At 39.0% G+C, this 22976-nt stretch overlaps 1 protein-coding gene across 4 annotated transcripts; it reads left to right on the plus strand.

Annotated features, from left to right (window-relative positions):
- Positions 1–933: 933 nt before the first annotated feature.
- On the plus strand, positions 934–21830 carry LOC119902997 (protein-tyrosine kinase 2-beta-like). 4 transcript variants are annotated; one of them, XM_038719394.1, is made up of 30 exons: positions 934–1135; positions 1252–1580; positions 3554–3732; positions 4065–4152; positions 4336–4415; positions 4533–4595; positions 4708–4762; positions 4924–5064; positions 5185–5256; positions 5611–5712; positions 6148–6265; positions 6788–6827; positions 7035–7066; positions 7216–7263; positions 7666–7760; positions 7937–8018; positions 9418–9518; positions 9865–9980; positions 10276–10376; positions 10479–10568; positions 11235–11439; positions 12021–12129; positions 12399–12458; positions 12961–13086; positions 13421–13453; positions 15135–15159; positions 15631–15668; positions 15856–15990; positions 16333–16413; positions 20927–21830. In XM_038719394.1, the coding sequence occupies exons 2-30, from the start codon at positions 1377–1379 to the stop codon at positions 21167–21169; spliced, it is 2862 nt and encodes a 953-aa protein (XP_038575322.1). In that variant the 5' UTR covers positions 934–1135; positions 1252–1376; the 3' UTR covers positions 21170–21830. The 4 variants fall into 4 exon arrangements, with proteins under 4 accessions (XP_038575322.1, XP_038575326.1, XP_038575338.1 ...); XM_038719398.1 differs by having other exon boundaries at positions 1257–1580; XM_038719410.1 differs by having other exon boundaries at positions 935–1135; positions 12399–12446.
- Positions 21831–22976: the final 1146 nt, after the last annotated feature.

Here is a 22976-nt window from a genome sequence, read left to right on the forward strand (position 1 = left end):
AAGTATAAAAAATAATACAGTAATACTAATACACAAAATGCAAAAAATATACAGAACAATTAATAAGGAATGTGCAAAAACTTCAATATCAGCAATGAAGAATTATTGTACACAGTGTTAACAATATACATTTCATACGGTATGACCCTAAATGGCTCTAAAATTACATTTCCAAGCGTAAACTCACCACTGGGCACTTGCTTTAGTGCCATATGCTAACCTGAGAGCTGCAGAAAAACTTAAACAAAACATGAATAATGTACATGAATAAGAAAAACTTTGATCTAAAACTTAGAATTTCAATAACAAGAATCTACTGGCACATTATCTGCTCTGTAAGGCTGTATTTATGCATAGCAGTGCCTTGAGCTAAATGCTAACAGCATGCTAACATGCTCAAAATAAATGCTAATGTTTAGGTACACCATCTTTGTTAGTGTGTTAGCATGCTAACAATTACTATTTATCAGTGAACACAAAGTAAAGGCAGAGATCACCAAAGTACTACAGTTCATCCAGGGGAGGGACTTTGATACCTGTACCACATGTCACAGCAATATATCCAATGGTTGTTGAGATATTTTACTCAAAAGCAAAAATGTCAACCTCATGGTGGCACTACCAAAGAAGTCAGAATGTTGGAGAGACCTGCCAACATTTGCATCCCAAGAGCCAAGCAAGTGTGGTTAAAAACCTGTAAATAACCAGCTCATGTTGTTGTGCTTGATATAAAAATACTGTCATCAGGCCCAAGTCCCCATTTTCACCTATGCTGTGCTTTTCCTCATCAAATCTTTTGGAAGAAAGCACATTAGTATAATGTAGGCCATGCCTGTTTTGCACAGTGGGTGTGAGTTGTGGTTTGGTATCATTGAGACAGGGGGTGACACGACAGTTTCATCAGCCCTGTCAGTTTTTCTGTTAGCTGCACTTCAACTTCCTTATTTGCCCGTAAGCACCGTTTCCTCTTTCATTTACCAATGCTTCTTCGGGGCATAGCATTGGATTACTCTGCTCTGTTAACCTGCCAAAGACGATCAAATCTGCACTTTACAAAGTAATGTAGTCTGTTGTCTTCAGTTTTAAACAGTGATAACACATTTCTCGTGCTGGGACGTGGAGCTTGCTGGTGGTGGTGAGTGCAGAGGAATCGCAGCAGAAGTTGAATCATCTACTGAGATATGAATGTTCTTCAATTCCAACAGCTCATGTAATCGTAGTTTGTTCTGTCCAAACCCTGTCTGTCTCCAGCTTAGATGTATCCCTTCATGTCTGTGTTTTATGTGGCTGCGTGTGCATGACAGAGAAGGAAGAACACTATGCAGTAGCATACACGTCGTGTGTGTCTTGGTGTGTGTGTGTGTTGAGTGTTTGTGATGTCGGGAGACACCAGCACCCTGTCCTGGAGGAGCATGTCTCCCACCAGCCAATCAGATTCCTCAGATTTGTCTCCCACATCAACTGTGGCCAGGGACAACGTCTTCCCGGTGAAGATCATCAAAGTGTGTTTCCTCAGCAACAGCTCCAACCTCGGCAAGAACTTCAAACTGGTCCGCTGTGAGGAGGGGTGGACTATCAGGGTAAACTCTACTGTACTCTACTGTGTACTCTACTGTACCATAATGTACTTTACTCTACTTTACAGTTCACCATACTGTTATCCACTGTACTGTACTCTACTATACTGTCCTCTACTTAACTACACTATGCTATGCGCTACTGTACTCTACAACCGTATACTATCCTCTACTTAACTACACTATGCTTTAAGCTACTGTATTCTAGTATACTGTCTTCTACTTTACTGCACTACGCTATACGCTACCGTACTCTACTATACTGTCTTCTACTTTACTGCACTACGCTATACGCTACTGCACTCTACTATACTGTCTTCTACTTTACTGCACTACGCTATACGCTACTGCACTCTACTATACTGTCTTCTACTTTACTGCACTACGCTATACGCTACTGTACTCTACTATACTGTCCTCTACTTAACTACACTATGCTTTAAGCTACTGTATTCTAGTATACTGTCTTCTACTTTACTACACTATGCTATACACTGCTGCACTGTACTATATTGTCTTCTACAATATGCTTTATTCTACTGTAATCTACTGTACTATGCTATACACTACTGTCCTCGTCTTAACTTTACTATGCTACTGTCCTCTAATATAGTTTTCTCTTTAATTTACTGTACTTTAATGTACATTACTTTATTCTACTTGACAGCACTACACACTGCTGTTCTCCACTGTACTGTACTCTACTATACTGTCCTCTACTTTGCTGTCCTCTATTTACTTTTTTCTTTACTTTACTGTACTTTAATGCATGTAACTATACTCCACCTTACTGTTTTTTCTCCACTATACTACACTTTGCTGTCCTCTATTATCTATACTTTCCTCTTTACTTCACTGTACTATAATGTACTTTATTCTACTTGACAGTACTATACCATACTGTTCTCTACTGTACTGTATTGTACTATACTGTCCTCTAAGTAACTGCATCATGCTTTACACTACTGTACTCTACTATACTGTCCTCTTCTTTCTGCATCATGCTTTACACTACTGTACTTTATTATTGCTCTTTACAGTTTTGTACTCTATTATCCTTTAATCCACTGTACTGTACTCTACTATACTGTCCTCGACTTAACTACACTAAGCCATATGTTTCTGTACTCCACTACTACAGCGTTGTACTCTATTATCCTTTAATGTACTTTACTGTAATCCACTTTACTGTTTTTTCTCTACTATATTACACTTTGCTGTCCTTTAGTTTGCTGTCCTCTACTATACTTTTCTCTTTACTTTACTGAACTATAATGTACTTTACTCTACTTTACAGTATTATACCATACTGTTCTCCACTTTACTGTACTCTACTATACTGTCCTTTACTGAACTGCACTATGCTCTAAGCTACTTTACTCTACTACTGCAGTTTTCTATTGTTGTCTATTGTAGTTGTCTATTACTCAACTCTGTACAATACTCCTGTACTTCCTTTTATAGTGTTGTCTGTATTCCACAGTATGGTACTCCACTTTATTGAACTTGTCTGTACTCTGCTGTTCTTTACTCAGCTGTACTTTACTGTATTTCCCTGAACTTGTCTGGATACAGCTTTGTTTAACTGTATTCCACTGTACTCTACTAGAATAATGTTTCTAGGTGCTCAGCTGTGATGCACTCCACTGTGTTATACAGTACTTTACTTTTCTTGACTGTACTACACTGTACTTAGCTGATGCAACTATACTCTCCTGCTCTATACCTTACATTACTGGACTGTATTCTGCTTCTATGCTCCACTGTATACTCTGCTTGCAATGTACTCTAATAAAAGTCTGCTTTAGATTTTAGATGCTGGAAGGTAAAACTTGCACTGACATAGTTGAGAAATAGGTAATTAGGTGGATGAGGCTTTTATGTTGTTGCACACTGAATCATTAGCTGCTTGTACAGTATCACATTCACATTTTGAACATCCCAGAGACATAACAGTATGATAACGTATGTCCCAGGCTATCATCAATATGGTGCTGTCCAGTGGCTGTGTGGGTCCAGACATAAAACACAGGCTCTGCTACGGCCTCCTCCTCAAACACCTTAAGTCCTCAGTGATACACTGGCTGCACCCAGACCTGACTGTGTCTGAACTCACCCAGCGCTACGAACAGCAGCATCTAGAGGCTGAGTGGAGGTCAGTACTGCAGTCTTTATCTGCTACGTGTGCAGCACGTGTGTTTTAGATGTGTCCCAGGTAATTCAATTAATGTGAAGGCAACAGCCATCAATAAAACCATAAGTAAATGCTTTCTAATACTTGGTTTTGTTATTTTTACAGTGTAAAACACAAAACATTAAACCCTGTTAGAATTACTATTGTTTCATTTAGCATGTAATTGGGGAACAGTTTATCATGTAGTTGGGGAACAGCTCTTGCAATGGACAAATTGTTCATGAAGCTTTTCTTGTGACATAACTAAAGAAAAAGTCCATGACTTGACAAAGCTAACTGTGACATTTGTCCAGATATGACCTGAGGATCAGATACATCCCATTAGACTTCATGGAGAAATTCAAAGATGACAGAACCACCATGCTCTACTTTTACCAGCAGGTCAGTAATACATTTGTGTGACTGTTTGTGTATGTTTACCCTTGCAAATTATTTTGAGTTTTAGATCTTGGGAATGAGGATATCTTACTATATCTCTCTCTTCACCAAGGATTTTTGGAGGATTAAGACTTAAAAATATGTGTGTGTGTGTGTGTGTGTGTGTGTGTGTGTGTTTGTTCACAGGTACGAAGTGACTACATGCAGCAGTATGCCTCAAAAGTCAGTGACGGGATGGCTCTACAGCTCGGTTGTCTGGAAATAAGGTAATGCACAACAGCCTCAAGCAAGAAATTGTCTATTTGAAACAGCTAAATATTTTTCATGAAAACTAAATTCTGCTGGTTCATATGTTTATAAAACATCATTTATTGTGTTTGCAGGAGATTCTACAAAGACATGAATCCACACGGACTGGAGAAAAAGTCCAACTTTGAACTATTAGAGTAGGTCCTGGTTTGAATCCTGGCTATGTTTCTTTGTGGAGATTGCATATCTGACATGTTTTTGAAAAGGTGTGTTTGTTTTCTGATGGTGGTCTGACTTTTCTTTCCTTAGGAAGGATGTGGGGTTGGACTTGTTCTTTCCTAGAGAGCTGATTAACAGCATGAAGGTAGAGAGCCGAAACAGCTACTAAACAGTAATTTGCCTTGTATGAATGTGCTTTTCTCTGTCTAAACCTGTAGATAGTGTCATGTTGAAGTTACATAATACAATGAAATTACAAAGTTTAAATTTTTATTGTCTGATGTTTGTCTGTGTGCAATGTGTCAGCCTAAGCAGTTACGTCGGCTGATCCAGCAGACGTTTCAGGGCTATGCCACCCTGAACCAGGACCAGTGCATGACCAGGTTCTTCACCACTCTGGCTCAGTGCTACAGCTACACACAGGAGAGCTTCGCCTGCCAGCTAGTGGTGAGCCTTTGAGAGTTTGGTGTGTGACAAGTGAAAAAGTGGTCTGTCAAGTGAAAAATATGTTATGTGTCTTGTCACATTTCAAGCTAAATGTTGTTGTTTGTTGTCCGGTGTCCATAGCATGGTTGGAGCCTCACAATAGACCTTGTCATCAGCCCTGAAGGCATCAGTCAGCAAACTGAAAACTCCACAGTAAGTTCACACTCACTTTCTTGCAGCTTTTGTTAAAGGCTTCCTGTGGGAAAATTTTGTCATTTACTCACAACTACTTGTAATATTTATGCAACATGAAAGATGGCCAGATATGCAAAGACAGTTTCGTGCACATGGGTATGAAAACACAAATTACACGATTAATAATCACATTATTCTTATTCTTATAGTATGCAAGCCATTAAACATTAGGCCACAAATATAAATACACTACATTCAACACTTGGAACAGGAGGAAAACAAAGTTTTTAATAGCATATACAATATATATATAAATAATATAATAAATAAACAGATCCTGTTTTATTACATCTTTGTTTCTTTGGTCTTCAGCCCGTGCGTTTGGCCACGTTCTCTCAGGTGCGCAGTATCTCCTGCTCTGCAGAGAGTGACGGTCGCGCTCTGCTTACTGTGCACATAGAGGGAGCCACACAGGTAACTCTAAACTTCCTAAAGGAATACTTCAACATCTTGGCAAATATGCTTATTTGCTTTCTCGCTGAGAGTTAGATGAGAAGGTGGATTCTACTTTCATGTTTGTGCAGCAGCTGATTAGCTTAGCATTTGCTCAGTCCATACAAAACCCAAAGGGTATAAATGAAAGATTGTGTTTTTAAGGGGAGGTGGATGCTGGAACTATTTCTTAGATGTGTTCAGTCTTCCTGGAGTCTTGTGGATCCGTTACTTTTTAAAAAATCTGTTCACAGGTTAGCTGTTTCCACCTCATTCAGAGCATTTTGCCCTTTACACATAGCAAATTTTCTCTGGCCTTTGAGTTGCACTTTTAGAAGTCAGATTAAGGTGCAAAGCTTTTTTATAAGTTAAAGCAGTTTAACAAAGACTGAATGTCTTGTTTCTTCCACCCTCCAGTCGCTGTCAGTGAACACCTCCTCTCTGGCTGTGGCAGAGAACATGGCCGACCTGATTGACGGCTACTGCCGGCTGGAAGGCAGCGCTGAGAGCTTGCTCATTATCAAGTCCAGCAAAGGTGCACTTGAAAGTATCAACCTTTTATGAAAATGCTCCTCTTGATGAGTCAAAATGTAATTAAACTATTTAACAATCTAAATCTAAAGTTATTAAACTATCCAGCAGTTTTAACATTGGCTATGCAGACCTCGCCATTACCATTATTTTTACATCCTGAGATTTTATTTTTTATTTTCCGTTCTCATTTTCCATGAATTATGATGACATTACTCACCAAATTCACATGACGTCAGTCTCATTCACTTTCTTTATCACTTCAAATATGTGGTTTGAATAATATTATTAAACTGGTACCTTTATTTTAAACAGTTATGTTGCTCACACTACTATCTACTTAAAGCTGTGTAGCAATGAGGCTGCATTCATATTTCACACGGGTGAAATGTTATTATTACTGATAGGAACCAAAATGTACCAAAGTGCTATGAGGTATAAAACCCTGTAATGTTCCTTTCATTCTCTAAACCCCTGAATAAATCATGCTGGATTGACGACTCAACCAAATACCTGATTCTTTCAGGGAGAGACACAAGACTGAAACTTCCTGACATCCCAAAATGGTGAGTGTGATGAATCATATTGGAAAGTTTCACAAACTGTGACACGCTTAAACTTTTGTTTTCCAATGTGGTGGTAAACCACAGGAAACATAGATTGTGTAGATGGATTATGTTCCGGTTATATATTCCTATTTCTATTTCTTTTAAATGTTATTGATTGCTTTAAAAGATAAATTTAAGACCAGACTATCTCTGTCTCTCTTCCAGTGCGGGTTCCAGTGGTCCTGATAGAGGTCTGAGTGAGTTTTAATTCTGGTTCCCTTTCAGCCTCCCGAACGTTTAATTTTTATCTTTGAACGTACTCTGCTTCTTCAGTTTGGTTGTGGCTGTGTACAGATGAAAAAATGCAAAGCAAACTCTTCTAATTTCAACATTTCCTTAACTTCAGGTTCGGATATTTATGCTGAGATTCCAGAGGGCGCAGCTGACTCTGGTGGTGAGCAGTGTTTCATGGAAAATTTACGGCAATGTCCTCTAGCAAGTCAACTCTGAAACTACTAGACAGACAGCAGGCAAAGTACATTTATATTTGGTGGTTAAAGTACTTCAGGAGTACTTATTTGTTTACTTCTTTGTTTACTGTATTTTGCTCAAACGGTGTATCGCCTAATAGTTCCTGAATGCAGCACAGTAATGTCAAAATGAGGAGAGGTAGTATTAATGTGATGTTTTTTGAATGGCGCATTTACGAATTTTATTTGGTTCTTCAAGGATTGCTTCGCTTAGAAAGTTAAACATTTCATTTAAAATGTTCATTTATTAGAAGAATATTTGTGTCCAGGTTAGAGGAGCATATTTCCTCAACTTTCCCTTTCTTTGTGAATGTTTGTGTGTTCAGAGAAGCACAGTATCTCCAGAGACGACGTTGTTGTGGGTCGAATCCTGGGTGAGGGATTCTTTGGAGAGGTTCATGAGGGAGTTTATAAAAGCCCAGTGAGTGTCATCACAGTCTATTTTTAATGTGATAAAATCATACGTGTGCTTGGTTTGGTAAGTTTGATATATAGCCAATTTAATGCTGAAACTGTCAAAAAAAATGTTATTGTGAAAGTAACATATGCATGTTTGTGTGTGTGTGTGTGTGTGTGTGTGTGTGTGTGTGTGTTTAGACAGGCGAGAGGATCTGTGTGGCCATTAAAACATGTAAGGACTGCTCAGCTGATGTAAAAGAGAAGTTTCTCAGTGAAGCTGGTGAGTATGTGCCTGTTGCAGAGATTACTTCCTATCAAAAAACACAACCCATGCACATTTCAGTCTCAGATTCAGGTTTCTGGGTCGGAGATTTGTGATGCAACTGCAAAGCATGACAGGAACAGGAAGTTTAAACCCTTTCCCTGATTAGTAAAGTCCTTTTTGGTGGTAGAATTTTCTCCACCTGAAAATATGACTGATTTCTGATCAATGTTTTAATTTAAAGTAAATTCTGAACAGAAAGAAGCAATTTCAAAATAAAATGTGATGACAGAAGAGTGGCGTATCTGAGTTCGGAACATTTCAGGGTTTCGCATGTTTCATCAGTCAGATGCTGTAGTCGGCTTCCTGTCGCTTTGATGTGGCTTTGTGAAAAAGCTCAGACTAGGTGCTGCAGTAGCATCGACAAAGTTTGTAATCCATGTGATGTTCTTTAGTAAAACTTGCAATAATGTGCCTCACTTTCAAATGTTTGTGAAATCAAGACTGACAGTTGAGCCCTGATAGAAGAGCCTTGAGGTTGCAGTGTTTATTACACCAAATCGACATAACTATCATGACACTGATGGTTTTGCTGTGTCTAGAGCTTTTAGCAGTCATGGAGCTAAAATTCTGTCCTGAGGTTGGTGCTTCAGAATTGGTTGATTCAATAAATATGCTGACAAGTTTTATGGCAATCTGTCCATTAGCCTGCTGTTTGAAATTCCTGACTGATACTACAGAAAAGTACTTTAACAATTCCAAAGAAACGTTCTTTAAAGTGAGTCTATGTAACTTTAACTGAACAGCTAGCCCCTGCAGACAATTAAAAGATATAATAGCTCATGACAGGCCGTGATATACGCTTATTATATCACAGTTAATGGGTGATGATGATCATGATTCCTACAACTCCCTTAACTGTGTTATAATAATCATATATCACAGCCTGAAGTGAGCTATTATTTTTATAAAAAAGCTACAAAGTATGGCAAAAAGAAAGTAACAGACACACTACAATTTTGTTTTGTTTTATTTCATCATTTTCATAAGAATACAAAAAGTAGTGCCACCTGGCTGCTTGCACCCACTGAAAAACTGCCCAGCATTAGTAGATTGACTTTGCTGCTTATAATAGGCTTCCATTTTTTTGTGAAATAGAGATGTGTTTGTTGCAGCGAGGATATTGCCAATAGGCTATCCCTGCCCCCCCGCCCGATCTGGGGACGCACATCTGGCTTTCGTACACATTTTGTTCTCCTCTCTGCGTCCCAACCGTCCCCCATGGTTGCTGTCTGTCTGTTCTGTCTTCTGTCAACAAAGGCTTCTTCCGTCATTTTCTTTCTCTGATATTAACAAATTATAAATGATGCAATGTGATATTTTATTGATCCCAGGGTCACTGCTCTGTTTGTTGCAGACTTGATGAAACATTTGGATCATCCCCACATTGTGCGTCTAATCGGAGTCATTGAGGTTGATCCTGTTTGGATTGTCATGGAGCTCTATCAACATGGAGAGGTGCGTCTGTGTGTTTCATGCGTTTGCACGTGTATGTCTGAATGGCTGACAAAAAAACAAAAAAACAAAAGCTGCTGCTCATTACCTAGATGATGATCTATTGTGTCCATTTGGAAAATCTGTCTCACCTCAAAGTCAACAGACAGGAGTAGAAGGTTAATTTCAAGATTTTGCTTTCCAATGAAATTTTGTTGAAACTAGGAAGTTGATCCTAACTAGTTAAACAAATATATTATGAGACTTAAACTTGCCAGTGTATTAACTTCATACAGTATTTATTTAAGTTATATAAATGCCAACTGTACTGTGGCTTGTGAAAAAGTAGATGCCTTTGTTTCCATGACAGCTGGGCAGCTATCTCGTGGAGGAGCAGAACATCCTGACCACTGCAACCTTAATCCTATACTGTCTACAAATCTGCAAAGCCTTGGCTTACCTGGAGGGACTCAATATGGTGCACAGGTAAAGGGAGGCTTGAGTATTTGTGGCACTTTTTCTGAGAGAGAACCTAAAAACAGGAGACTGCATTTCAAGAGAGAAATTGAACAAAGATGTTGAGCTGACGAGAGCACATTTGACGTGTAAATGTTAACATTTATTTGTTGCTTTACTGAATTAGTAATTTTTTATATATATATAGATGTTTTATTCATGTGTGAATCCAATTAATTACGATGGGGTTTTAGTGGTATGGGTTTAATGGCGTTTACATTAGGTTTACTTTCTGACTGGGTTCTGTTCTGTCTGTGTACTGCAGAGACATAGCGGTGAGAAATGTCCTCGTGGCGTCTCCTGAATGCGTCAAGCTTGGTGATTTTGGTTTGTCTCGCTACATTGATGAACAAGAGTATTATAAAGGTACACACACTTCCTCTCTTCTTTTAATCTTTGTAGACGTGAAGATACAAGATCTGCATTTTTGTCCAATTGTCTTATTATATATTTCTCTTTTGTGCGCAGCCTCAGTTAGTCGATTACCGATCAAATGGATGGCACCTGAGTCCATCAACTTCAGGCGCTTCACCACATCCAGTGATGTTTGGATGTTTGGTGAGAAATACACTCTTCTGCATGCACATGTATATCCTAGTGTGTCTTTTTACATGAGTGTGACAATCATTAACAATCTATCAGGAAAATGTGTTATATAATCCCAATGAGTGAGAGAATATCTCAAACCCCAGAAGTGATATTCAGATTATCAAAGGTAATTCAATTCAGGAAATTAGATGAAACAAAATTTTGGATAAAACTATAATAATGCGAAATTATTTCCCTAGACAATTTAATCTATCAGAGATGAAAACTGACCCGGGGAGGCGTGAGTTTCCTTCTTCTGTCTACTGGTCCAAGAGAACTGAGGAGCCTTTCCTAGTGATCCACTTATATAGAAATTTGAAAGACTACATACACAATCATTGACTTAACTTTAACTGTGCCACAGTTTTGGCCACCAACCTGCTATTTTCCTTATTCCCTGGTATTCTCTTATTAAGGCATGAAAACATCTGTAATCTAAGCATTTGCCTTCCGGTATTACATAATTTTTTTTGGACTGGCTATAACATTCCTATCCTTTTTCTGGGAAACTGCAGCATCTGTCTTTCCCATAAAGGTTCACTTTAGGCCAGAACAGAACCCTGGTCACGCTGTTCTCTTGCTGAATTTTATAAGCAACAGTACCTAAGTGGAGCAGGACTGTGTGTGTTCAAACAGGTGTGTGTGTTTGGGAGATCTTCTCAATGGCCCAGCAGCCTTTCTTCTGGTTGGAGAATGGGCAGGTGATCAACCAGCTAGAATCGGGAGTTCGACTCCCCATGCCGCCGCGCTGCCCGCCCACCATCTACTCCCTGCTCACCAACTGCTGGGCCTATGAGCCGCATAGCCGGCCCAGCTTCAGCCAGCTCGTCTGCTCCTTGCGGTACACACTCACACAACACACATGCATTTCTTCTCCTCTATTACTGCTAGACCTAAAACTTTACTTACTTGCAACTTTCCTGTTTTTTTCTTATCTTTAAAGACCTGAAAGAACTTATATATGAGGTATATGTGAGTTCTGAAAGTCTTGAAAATGTTTTCATAGTGAAACTATTGTTTCAAGAGTGAAAAGGATTTGTCTGCACGTCATTCTCATAATGTGTTTCCAGTGTTATAAAGGTTTCTACTTCCTGAGCAATCCTTTCAGAGATTCAAATCTTTCAGGTCAAACAACTGACACTGACAAAAATAAGCCCAGTATACCCAAAACTAGCCTGGGTTGTAATAATAATAATAATAATAATAAAAGAAACCAATAATGTTTTGTAGTAGTGAGATACAGTACCAGTAGGCTGGCAAAAGGTTCAATTAAATGTGTTTTTACTGGTCAGATATCATGCCAAGTTCACCTTTAAGAACACACATAAAATCAAGATATCATTTTAGGAACTATGAGTGTTGTACATTTGAGACTAGGACAGTGCACGCATCAACCGATGTCTGCGTTTGTGTGTTTGATAGGGAGATCCACAGGATGGAATTGGAGCAGGAGGTGGATGTGAGGCGAGAAAGAGCAAGGTCCTCCACGCCAGCAATATTTGACCCTATCCACACAGACCCTCCACCCAAGGTACTTCTATAGATGGCCAGTATAGGTACTGGTTCCAAGAAAACTGTATTAAAGTAAATGTGAAACTACTACTTCTCTCTTAGGTCAACATAGTGCCTCAGTGATTCATTTTATTTTTTTGTGTACTTGGTGCAGCCTTTTTCTTGTTTCATTTACATGTTACCATTTTAAAATATGTGTTAGTTTTTTAACGTGGGCTGGTGACCACGAGAGGCTGTGTTCATAGGCCTTTAAAAAATTACATGCGCTCTCTTTCTTTTTCTCACCAGCCATCCAGAACACATGGCAACAGCCTTCCTCGGGGCACACGCATACAGGTGTCCTCTCACGTACGCACACACACACACACACACACACACACAGAGGGTAAAGGTTAGGTTTAACTGAGCTGTTGCATTCCTCTGCTGTGACTTCCTGTTCCCCCCAGAGATGCAAATTAGTTTGTTTCTAAACCACATATAATACTGACATTTATATTGTGAAAATGGTGGCAGACAACACATACAATGACTGAACCTCCCAAATTACATCAAACGCAAGAAGGAAGTTGTTGAGTCACATTCTGCAATGCCAGCTGCTGTTCAGGTCTTTAGATCAGAGTGTAAAAACTTGATGACTTAGCAACAAAATGTAGAAATAAACTGAATGAACTCATTTGAGTTAGGACTTGAGGGGGAAAATCTTCTTTAACATGCAAAATGCGTTCCTAGAATTATTTAAAAATTCAAATATGTCATACAAACCATTATATTATACTGGTATACTATGTTAAGTTATACTGTCTTAACTGTATCAGTGTGAAAATGTGCGTGTGTGTGTGTGTGTGTGTAGGCAACAGACATGGATAGCAGGCCGTTATGGGAGAAAGAGAGAGCGCAGGTGGAGAACACTTTACAAAGGCAAAGAAGAGAGATGCTGATAGATAAACAGTGGCTGGAGCAAGAGGAGAAACAGCTGGTGAGAGACCACACACACACACACACACACACACACACACACCCACACACACACATAATAGAGCACATTTTGCACTGCTCAGCAAAGGAAACACAGGAAGTAGTTTGTGGCCTGGAGTGTGACGAAACAATGGAAGAGGCAGAGTGATGTGTCTCTGGCAAGCACACGATGTGATTGACTAAATGTGATGACATCTCAGTGTCTCCAGGCTAAAATAGTATGACAATAATGGGACTCTACATATCTTACGGAAGTTACTGCTTCACTTACATAATGCGAGCACAGCCATTGATCATCGCTGCATTCACTGAAGTCTGCTTCTGTTTTTCTGTAGGATCCTGTTGTGCGAGTGGATTCACACCCCACGGTACATTATCTTGCTTTTAATTTCCTCTTACGCCAATTTAATGAGAAGCAATTCAGGGAGTTGTTCAATGTGGGTAGAGTCAAACTTTTGACTCCGTCCACAGTGAGAAAGTCCCACATGCTTTCTTGGATGTTTTTTTTTCTCTTGGTGCACACGAGGTTGATGTTGAAGGAAGTTACATCCATAGGTGTCATTTACACTGGGAACGCTGGGGACATGTCCACACCACTTTTTAAAATGGCGGATTTTCTCCCCATCACTTTTTGAAAGTATTCATTAAAATGGTTCTGATAATAACGAGAATGCTTTGAGAATGGGTTAATTTGCACAATAAGAAACAAGCAATGTAATGTAAATATCTAATAACAAATGTGCATTGTCAAAGTTTTCTTGGACAACTTAAGCTAAAACAAACAAGTTGCTGATTACTACTACATTATATTACATTATATTTTTATATTTTGAATTGTCACCTTACACCTGAATTTTGTGTTTCCCTTTATATATATAAAAGACATTTCAACCATAAATTGGTCCGGAAAATGTCTCTAGAATGCAGGAAAAAGTGTTTAATGCTCAAAATCTTCTAGGGAAGGACCCCCAGATCCTCCAAATCATATAACACAGTACTGAATATTTATTGTAATATCTTCTTGTATCTTCTTGTCCCCACCACTTCTCAGCACAAAGTGATGCCCTTGGTTACATCTTTGAAGATCTTAATCAAATTCCTACTTTACAGAAATATTATATTAAGTGAAGCTATGGAAGCAAACGAGACTGTCATTATGCATAATTTACTTATTACTTACTTAACAATATTCATGTCAGACCAGTGCAGGGGTGTATTTTTAGATGACCAACTATTGCACAGATGTTAGCATAATTAATCTGACCAACTGTTAATCAGTGGTGTAATTAAAGATCACAGGGAAAGGTCCTTGTGTCTTGTGCAACACTAAATGTATTTGAAAAGAAAAGATTTTTACATAGTTTACATACTATATATATGTCTATATGTAAATAGAAAATGCAACTTTAAAAAACTGGTTTTATATAAAAAGTAAACAAATTGTACAAATTATGTAAACATTGGCAACAATTACACTATATATTGTTTACCACTCACAGTATTGTTGGTAAAAATGGTTTCACATGCATGATATTACCCAGCAACTTATATAGATAAATGTGATGCATCAAATTTAAGCCAGCTTCAAACCCGTGTCACTAAAGCTAGGATGCCCGGGAGGCTGAGAGTTGTAAAACATCCTTCAAAAGGGTTACAACCATACACTTATGGAAACTCTTTCTCTCTACCCACATCAAGCAATTGCACACACCAGTGAGGGGTGCTTGAATTTGAGAGGTATATTAAAGCTGCGTTAAGCATGTTTTGACCACTAGGGGGCAGAGACATACCTGTTAATGTTCTGTAGATCCTGAACAAGTGTTTTAGGTGTAGTTTGGTCCACCAGCCCCTTGTTCACATTGGTTTTCTGCCTCTTATAAGGTTTTATTTAAGCAGCATTTAAGTACAAGTCCACATTTAAAGCACTCGGATGTTCTGTCTGAGACACTACTGATTCACTGATTGACATCTGTCCCAAGCTGAAGCTTGAAACTTAAACCTATTATTCAATTGATAATTTCACATCCTCTTTTCCTTTTTTGTTTGCAGCCTCCTGAAAAAAGCCCAGGAAATGGTGAGTCCAGATTAAGAGGCTTCATTTCAGCTGGCAGCTTTCTTAAACAAAGGTTTACTGTTTCTAACCTCTTTCACTTTAAGCTGCAAAAGACTTTGATATCTGATGTTGGAGCATTGCAGCAGTTCAATATAGAAAAGAACATAGGTTATGCATAAAAGTAAACCACTAGATGAAAATACACAGCAGATGGTTTCCAAATGTGAATTACAGCATGTTACAATGTGTTGCACGTACAAAAGAGCAAAAATAGTCAAACATTCCAAGACAAATAAACAAATGTAAACTTTTTACATTATTGAAATACATTAAAAGATCAAAAGAAACTTTATTTTCACCATATACTGTATACAGTATATGCAAAATCATATTGTGTTTATGTTAGAAGTGTACAGAATGTCATGCGTGTGTGCAGAAAATGTGTGGGTCAAAAAAATGTGCAGATGTGCAGGTTTAATCTGTCTCCGCCAGGTCCTCCAGAGAAGCCCCCAATGCCTCCCGTCACACAGGTAAAAGAAAAACCTCTACTGTACATTTGGTAGAAAATATACTTCAATTTGTTACTTTCTTAAGAAAAGAACCATTAAAGCTGTAAACGGAAAAGTTTAAATGTTTTGTACAGGCAACGATTTTAGTACTGATACTGAGCCATGTATTAAATTTGGTCATTAAAAAAATGTATGTTTTATGTTGTAGCCTCGCCCCACAGCTGAGCTGGACCGATCAGGTGATCAGGTTTACACCGGCGTCATGGCGATGGTAAAACAGGTGGTCCAGCTGAAGAATGATGTCAACACACTGCCCGCCTCCGAGTATCCCAACGCCGTCAAAGTAGGTCCATCATGATGTTGTGTATTTCCACAAACAGTGATGTTTTTGCAATCATCTTTTCAAAATCTGTTCCGCTTGAAGCTGGAATATGAAATATGGAGGATGGATCAAGACATCATGGACAGGCCAAAATAGTTCATCCTCTGGGGAGCATGAATATGTTTAGTACATTTAACTGCATCCTGCTCATTACATTTTGTTGTGTAAAGGTCAATCTTTTGGCCGTAAGAAATCTTTAACACAGTAAACTAAGATATGGTTATGACTGATATAAAGAAATCATCAATTTTTTTCATCCCTCCTACCTCCCTTTTCCAAATCTCTCCCTCACCCCCCTTTCAGACGGTGGGCATCACTCTCCGTAGCCTCATTCAAAGTGTTGATGAGATCCTGCCCTCTCTGCACAGCTCTGTCACAACAGAGGTAGGGCTCACCTCATTGCTCTTTGCATCAACCATTGTCTGTCCTCATTGTTTTATAATAATAATAATAATAATAATAATCTTTATTTGTAGAGCACTTTTCAAAAACAAGTTACAAAGTGCTTTAACAAGTGTAAAGACAATAATACCCAAGAGACAATAATACAAAAACAATACAAGATAAAAGCATGAAAACATTGAAAAGACTAAAATACATGTTTAAGATAAATATAAAATTAGTAAAATAGAATAAAATAAAAGGGATTAAATAAAGTCAAATAAGATTGGGAAAGGCTCTCCTATAAAAGTATCTTTTAAAAAGGGACTTAAAAGAGTTCACTGACTCAGCTGACCTGATTTCCTCGGGCAGGCTGTCCCACAGCCTCGGGGCCCTGACAGCAAAGGCTCTGTCCCCTTTAGTTTTCAGTCGAGACTCTGGAACAGACAACAGACCTCTGCCCGAGGATCTCAAGGTACGTGCTGGTGTGTATGGGACTAAAAGTTCAGAAATATAACAAGGCGAGAGGCCATAAAGAGCTTTAAAAGTAATCAATAGAATTTTAAAGTCAATTCTAAAACATACTGGGAGCCAGTGTAATGAAGCTAAAATAGGAGTAATGTGGTCATATTTCTTTGTTCTGGTTAAAAGCCTGGCAGCTGAGTTCTGGACAGTCTGGAGTTGATCAATAGATTTTTGGTGAAAACAGGTGAAAAGGCTGTTGCAATAATCCAGGCGTGATGAGATGAAGGCGTGTAAAATGGTCTCGGTGTCCTAAAAAGTTAACATAGATCGAATTTTTGCTAAACATGATTGAATAAGCTTTGTGATGTGCTGCTTGAAATTTAAATAACTATCAAACCAAACACTAAGGTTCTTTGCCACAGGCTTAATGTGATTTACTAGGGTGATTTACTGCCATCTGCTGGGACCCAATGACCAGGATTTCTGTTTTGTCTGAGTTCAGCTGGAGGAAATTATTTGACATCCATTTTTTAACTTCACAAAGGCAGTTGTTAAGTGAACTCAGCATTCCAGGGTCTGTGGATCTGACGAGCAAATATATTTGTGTGTCATCAGCATAAATATGAAAAGAAATGCCATGTTTATGGATAATATGTCCAAGGGGAAGCAGATACAAGGAAAACAAAATGGGTCCTAAGACCGACCCCTGAGGCACACCATATTTAACTGGACAGAACGAAGAAACATAGTTGTTTACAGACATGCAAAACTTCCTATTTGACAGGTAGGATGAAAACCATTCTAAGGCAGTACCAGAGATCCCCACCCATTGCTTCAGTCTGTCTAACATGATGTTGTGATCAATGGTGTCAAAAGCAGCGCTAAGGTCCAGGAGTACCAGGACTGAGCACAAGCCTTCATCAGCAGACATTAAAAGGTCATTGGTGACTTTAAGCAGGGCAGTCTCAGTGCTGTGGTACTTCCTGAAACCAGACTGAAACTTTTCAAATATTTTGTTATTTTCCAGTACAGTGAGCAGCTGTTTGGACACAATTCTTTCTAGAATCAGTTTTGAAATTGGTCTAAAATTATGTGGGAGGGAGGGATCTAAACTAGGTTTCTTTAAAAGTGGGTTCACGCAAGCCGTTTTAAAATAATCAGGGACACAACCAGTAGATAGGGAGCTGTTGAAAACAGAGATCAAATGGGGCCCAACAGAATCTATTACTTTCAGTAAAAACTTCGATGGGATAAAACTGGTTAAAACTCTCTTGTTGCTGGTGAGGAACCTCTGAGTAAGAGGCCGCGGGGGTAATAGAGGCTCTGATTGACACCACCTTATTGGTAAAATAAGATAAAAACAATTCACAGTCATCATTACTTCCAGCTGAGGCACAAGGAGGTGTTGGGTTTACCAGCTGATCCACAGTCTTAAACAGAAACCTGGGATTGTGTTTATGTGTAGTAATGAGTTCAGAAAAATAGTATGTTCTCGCATCCTAACCAAGTTATTGTATTTAATTAATAAATCCTTCAGACTGAGGTAATGGACTTGGAGACTGGATTTTTGCTTACTAGCTTTAGACGTAGGCCTAACCTTTAGAGGAGCAGTAATATTTAGTGACGACAAGCAGATATGATTGAAGTGATCGACCAGATTGTTGGTATTGGAATCAGACAGGTGTTGGCTTTGGCTCTGAAAGAATGCGCAAAACTTTGAAACGCTTTGTTCATTAAAGATGCGAGAACACACAGAGCTTGGTGAGGCGGCATGAGTAACAGGCGAATCGCAGCTAAAAACAATACATCTGTGGTCAGATATGGTCATGTCCACCAATTCCACAGAGGATATGCTGACACCCAGGGTAAAAACCAAGTCCAGTGTATGACCACGGTTATGGGTTTGCCCTTTAACATGTTGTTTGAAGTTAAAAGAAGTGGCCATATTTAAAAAGTCAGTTGCATTAACATTGGTGGGGTCATCAACATGAATATTAAAATCGCCACAAAGAACAATTCTGTCATAATTTAAAACCAGAGTAGATAAAAATTCAGGAAGTTCTGATAAAAATCCTCCAGGCGGTTTTGGGGGGCGATAAATTATAACAAATATGATAGGTTGCAGCCCTCCAACTTTAAGAGTGAGAACTTCAAAGGAGTTAAATTCATCACAGCGTACTTGATGACATTTGAAATATTTCCTATACACGCTCACTAGCCCACCACCACGACCACTGACTAAAACAATCATATTGAGGCAGACACAGTTCAGCTAGCTGGCTATAGTCATTCATTTGCAACCAGGATTCAGTTAAAAACATAAAATCTAGATTTGCAGACAAGATAAAATCATTTAAGATAAAAGTCTTACTTGAAAGTGATCTCACATTGATGAGAGCCATTTTAAACGAGTTTGTTCTGGGTGCTGGAGTTGGTGCAGTTGTCCTAATCCTTAAGAGATTACTAATATTTCTGTGTGGGATGTGCACATTTCGGTTTACTGGTCTATGCGTGATGATGACAGGAATAGAAGTCTTTGGAACAGCGCTGGGAGCAGAAGGCTTTACATGCCAGCAGGTGGAGACAGTTGTTTGTGGCAGTAAGGCAGAGATCTGTTCAGTGACCGGTGGTGTGTCCAGGTGTGCTGCTTCAATGATTAGTCATTCTCGTAAGTCATGTGTGGACCGCACCACATGCTGTATGTGAGCAGCTAACATTTCTGAGCCCCGTTTGTTTGGGTGAAGTCAGTTTGTCTTAAAAAGAGACATTCTTTGCCAGAAAATATTAAAATTATCCACATAACACACACGGTGAGCCCTACAGGCGGACTGCAGCCAGTCGTGGAGGCCAAGGAGTCTACTGAAGCGGCCAGCACCGCGACCAACTGTGGGAATGGGACCAGAGATAAAAACGGACTTTCCACACTACTTTAAAAAGTTAAAAAGACGGTTAAAATCTGATTTTGTCAGCTCAGACAGCTGAAGAGCTTTGTCATTTGTTCCGACATGGACTATCACTCTTGTGATGGAGGACGGGAGAGATGGCATTAGGTCCTGGAGTTTTTTTAAAATGTCAGCCGTGGTGGCACCGGGGAAGCAGTGAGTGGTAGCGTTAAAGAAACGGATGTTTCTGGTTATGGAGCCACCACTTATTAGTGTGGTTGGGGAGAAAAGAGGACGAGGAGATGCCGGTTGTGGGGTTCCAGAGCAGGACTGAGCAGAATCTGCTTCAACACTGCGTGCAGACTGAGGATGGAGTGTGTGAGCTGCCGAGTGTTGGAGTAGCAGTAACAAACCTGAGAGAAGGGCTACCCGACGGTGCAGGGTAGAGACGGTCTCCGGAGCGTCTGAGCACAGCCTCCTTCAGGATCCTACGTCAGGAAGCAGAGGTTTTTGACCGGGATGACGGCCGCCGATCAGGCCCAGTGGCAGACCGGCGGCACAGTGCAGGAGATGTAGCCGGTGAAGGAGATGTAGCCGGTGGAGGAGATGCAACAGTGTCGGCAGGCACTGTCCGCCGAAAGAGATCCGTATCAGGGAGACTCGAAGTAAAACTTAAGTTAAAAACTTAAGTTAAATAAAAAGGATATAAAAAATGTAACGAAAAAGAGTGGATTAAAACTGGATAAGAGTCCGGTTTAAGACGGAGCTTCCGACAGGTGGCTACAGACGCCAACGCATGCGCAGAGTGCAGATTACATCAGCAATTACATCAGCGATCTTGTGACTAGCACAAGCCTCGACTAGCACAAGCCTGATAGTGTACATGCAGTCAGTAGACTGGATATGTATGAATTATTTGAATGGGGAAACCTGCTGCACATTAGATAAGGACACTGAAAAACAGCTAGATGGTAACATTTGAGAGCTTTTCTTTCTAACACTGTATCCTAGGACGGTTAAATTAATGTTACTTGCATTTCATATAATTAAAGATTACAAAACCGTAACTATATTTATTAAGTCACTCTTCAAATCTCTTAATTTTTTCTACTCTTATTAAAAGAGAAACTGAAATTTGACCAAATGTCTTTTCCCCCTCCCTGTCTCAGATCGAGGGCACTAAGAAACTACTGAACAAGGACTTAGGGGACCTGATCAGTAAGATGCGACTGGCTCAGCAGAACTACATAACGTCGCTGAAGGAGGAATGTCAACGGCAGATGTTGACGGCCGCTCACACTCTGGCACTGGACTCCAAAAACCTGCTGGATGCTGTGGACCAGGCTCGGGTCAGGGCCAACCTGGCTAAGCCCAAACCTGCCTCACCAGATGAAGACGACTCTGGGGAATGAAGACAGAGCAAGTTCTCTGTTGATCGAATGGACTTGAAATTAAGGTTGAATTTTAAGTTGATACGATTATGGATGCTAAATAGATGTAATAATATATTTGTATTTTCTTCTAAAGAAATATGTCATGTTAACTGAGCATTTCTTGAAGTTGAAACTATGACAATGTATAATAGCAATTATACTGTTCTTTTTTTAGTCTTTTTACTATTTTTAAAATTAAAGATAATGAGGTTCTGCATTTTCTGTTTTGTTGTTTTTTTCCATTTGTGTCATTAGTAAATATTTATGCATATATTTGCAGTGAGTTTGATTGCAGGTTTGTGTTCTAGCACCTGCAATGACAAGCTCGGACATAATGGGAAGAACAGACGATCTTGCAGCAAGCCACAAGAACATAATATAAGTCCCAGATGAATCTTATTAGTGGTTTGGAGTTGGAAAAGACTTTGTCAACATGGTTTTTATAATGTCTTTAATGCAATTGTCCACAAATCAACTTAAAGATTCAGATAAGAAATTCCTGCTAGCTACAACTGTTAACAACTTTTAATAAATAGAAAACACGAGTGAGAGGATATTAAATTTTCAATAAATCATGCTGATTCTTGGGTAATCCCCCTTTTATCTACCACATCATTAAAAATGTCATTGCTTCCTTCTATGTATTTCTCAACTGCGTTTTGCTGCAACAGTCTTTTAAAAAGTACTATTACTTAGCTGTCTCAATGCCTCAGACACATAGTCCTTTGTATTTTGTATCACAACAGCTCCTCCTTTATCAGCTGGTTTTATAACAATTCTTGAATAATCTCTTAGTTTTCTCAGGGCCTTTCTTAAACTAAACGTAAACTAATGTAACTCTTCAACCTATTAGTTGATTTGACCCCTGCTTCAGTATCTTTTTCCAGTAGTCTAATAAATGTGGCAAGTGTAGATTAGGAGCACCAGGAGGCATAAAAGTGGATTTACTTACTCAGAGGACTATTACTCCTCTCCAATTGTCATATTACCCTTATTATGAAAAAAATATTTTAAATGTAGCTGTCTGTAAAATGTATATGAATCAACTTTCAATTTGAATGCATGAACTTTGTTAGTGGGTTCTAAAATTGGTGACAGACATCTCTTAGCCTGACAAGTCCTTCCTGATAACCTTTGACATTGAAAGCCTGTACACTAACATTCCACATAAGGGTGGACTAGAAACTATGGACTTTTGAGGCCAAAAAAGATGCACCTCCAGTGGAATTACGTCTTGTGAGAACATGGATAACCCCTTTGCAAATAACATTTTGTGTTTTAAAAGGTATGTTGATGACCTTCTTATGGTCTTTAGAGCTTCTGAGGATGAACTTTCATTTCACAAAGGCATACTGTCCTAAAAAAATCCTTTTGATCTTTTGATCAAAGTTAATGAAAACAGACATTTGGCGACATCTATCTATCAAAAAGTATAAATCTGACTTATGAAATAAAATTTACACGTTACTAGTTGCCATCCTCACCATATGATCAGTAACATACCATATGGTCAGTTTGTGAGATTGAGAAGAAAATGTAGTGAAGCACAGGATTATCAAATAAAGGCTAAGGAAATGTCTGAACGGATTAGAGAATGATATGATCAAATACGAAACGCGTTGTTCGTAATAAATATAGTAAAGTAATTTCAGGGTGTGGTGGCTTGTTTTTGATCTTTGAGTTTTTTCATTGCCAAATCCCCTGACCTACCAGCACCTGACTGTTGTTGCTGTACACAGGGAATTTCTTGTTTTATAATTAGGATTGTTAGTTAATTGAATGTTCA

This window comes from Micropterus salmoides, unplaced genomic scaffold, assembly GCF_014851395.1.
Source record: "Micropterus salmoides isolate LMB-PRFRI ecotype aquatic unplaced genomic scaffold, ASM1485139v1 Ms_hic_scaffold_1, whole genome shotgun sequence".
NCBI lineage: Eukaryota > Metazoa > Chordata > Actinopteri > Centrarchiformes > Centrarchidae > Micropterus > Micropterus salmoides.

What these genes read in the sequence shown, in the direction of transcription:
- LOC119902997 (XM_038719394.1), top strand. Translation starts at nt 1,377, where the DNA reads ATGTCGGGAGACACCAGCACCCTGTCCTGGAGGAGCATGTCTCCCACC. An exon ending in TGAACAAGAGTATTATAAAG is followed by an intron (nt 10,377 to 10,478) that starts GTACACACACTT and finishes TTTTGTGCGCAG; the next exon opens with CCTCAGTTAGTCGATTACCG. An exon ending in AGTATCCCAACGCCGTCAAA is followed by an intron (nt 15,991 to 16,332) that starts GTAGGTCCATCA and finishes CCCCCCTTTCAG; the next exon opens with ACGGTGGGCATCACTCTCCG.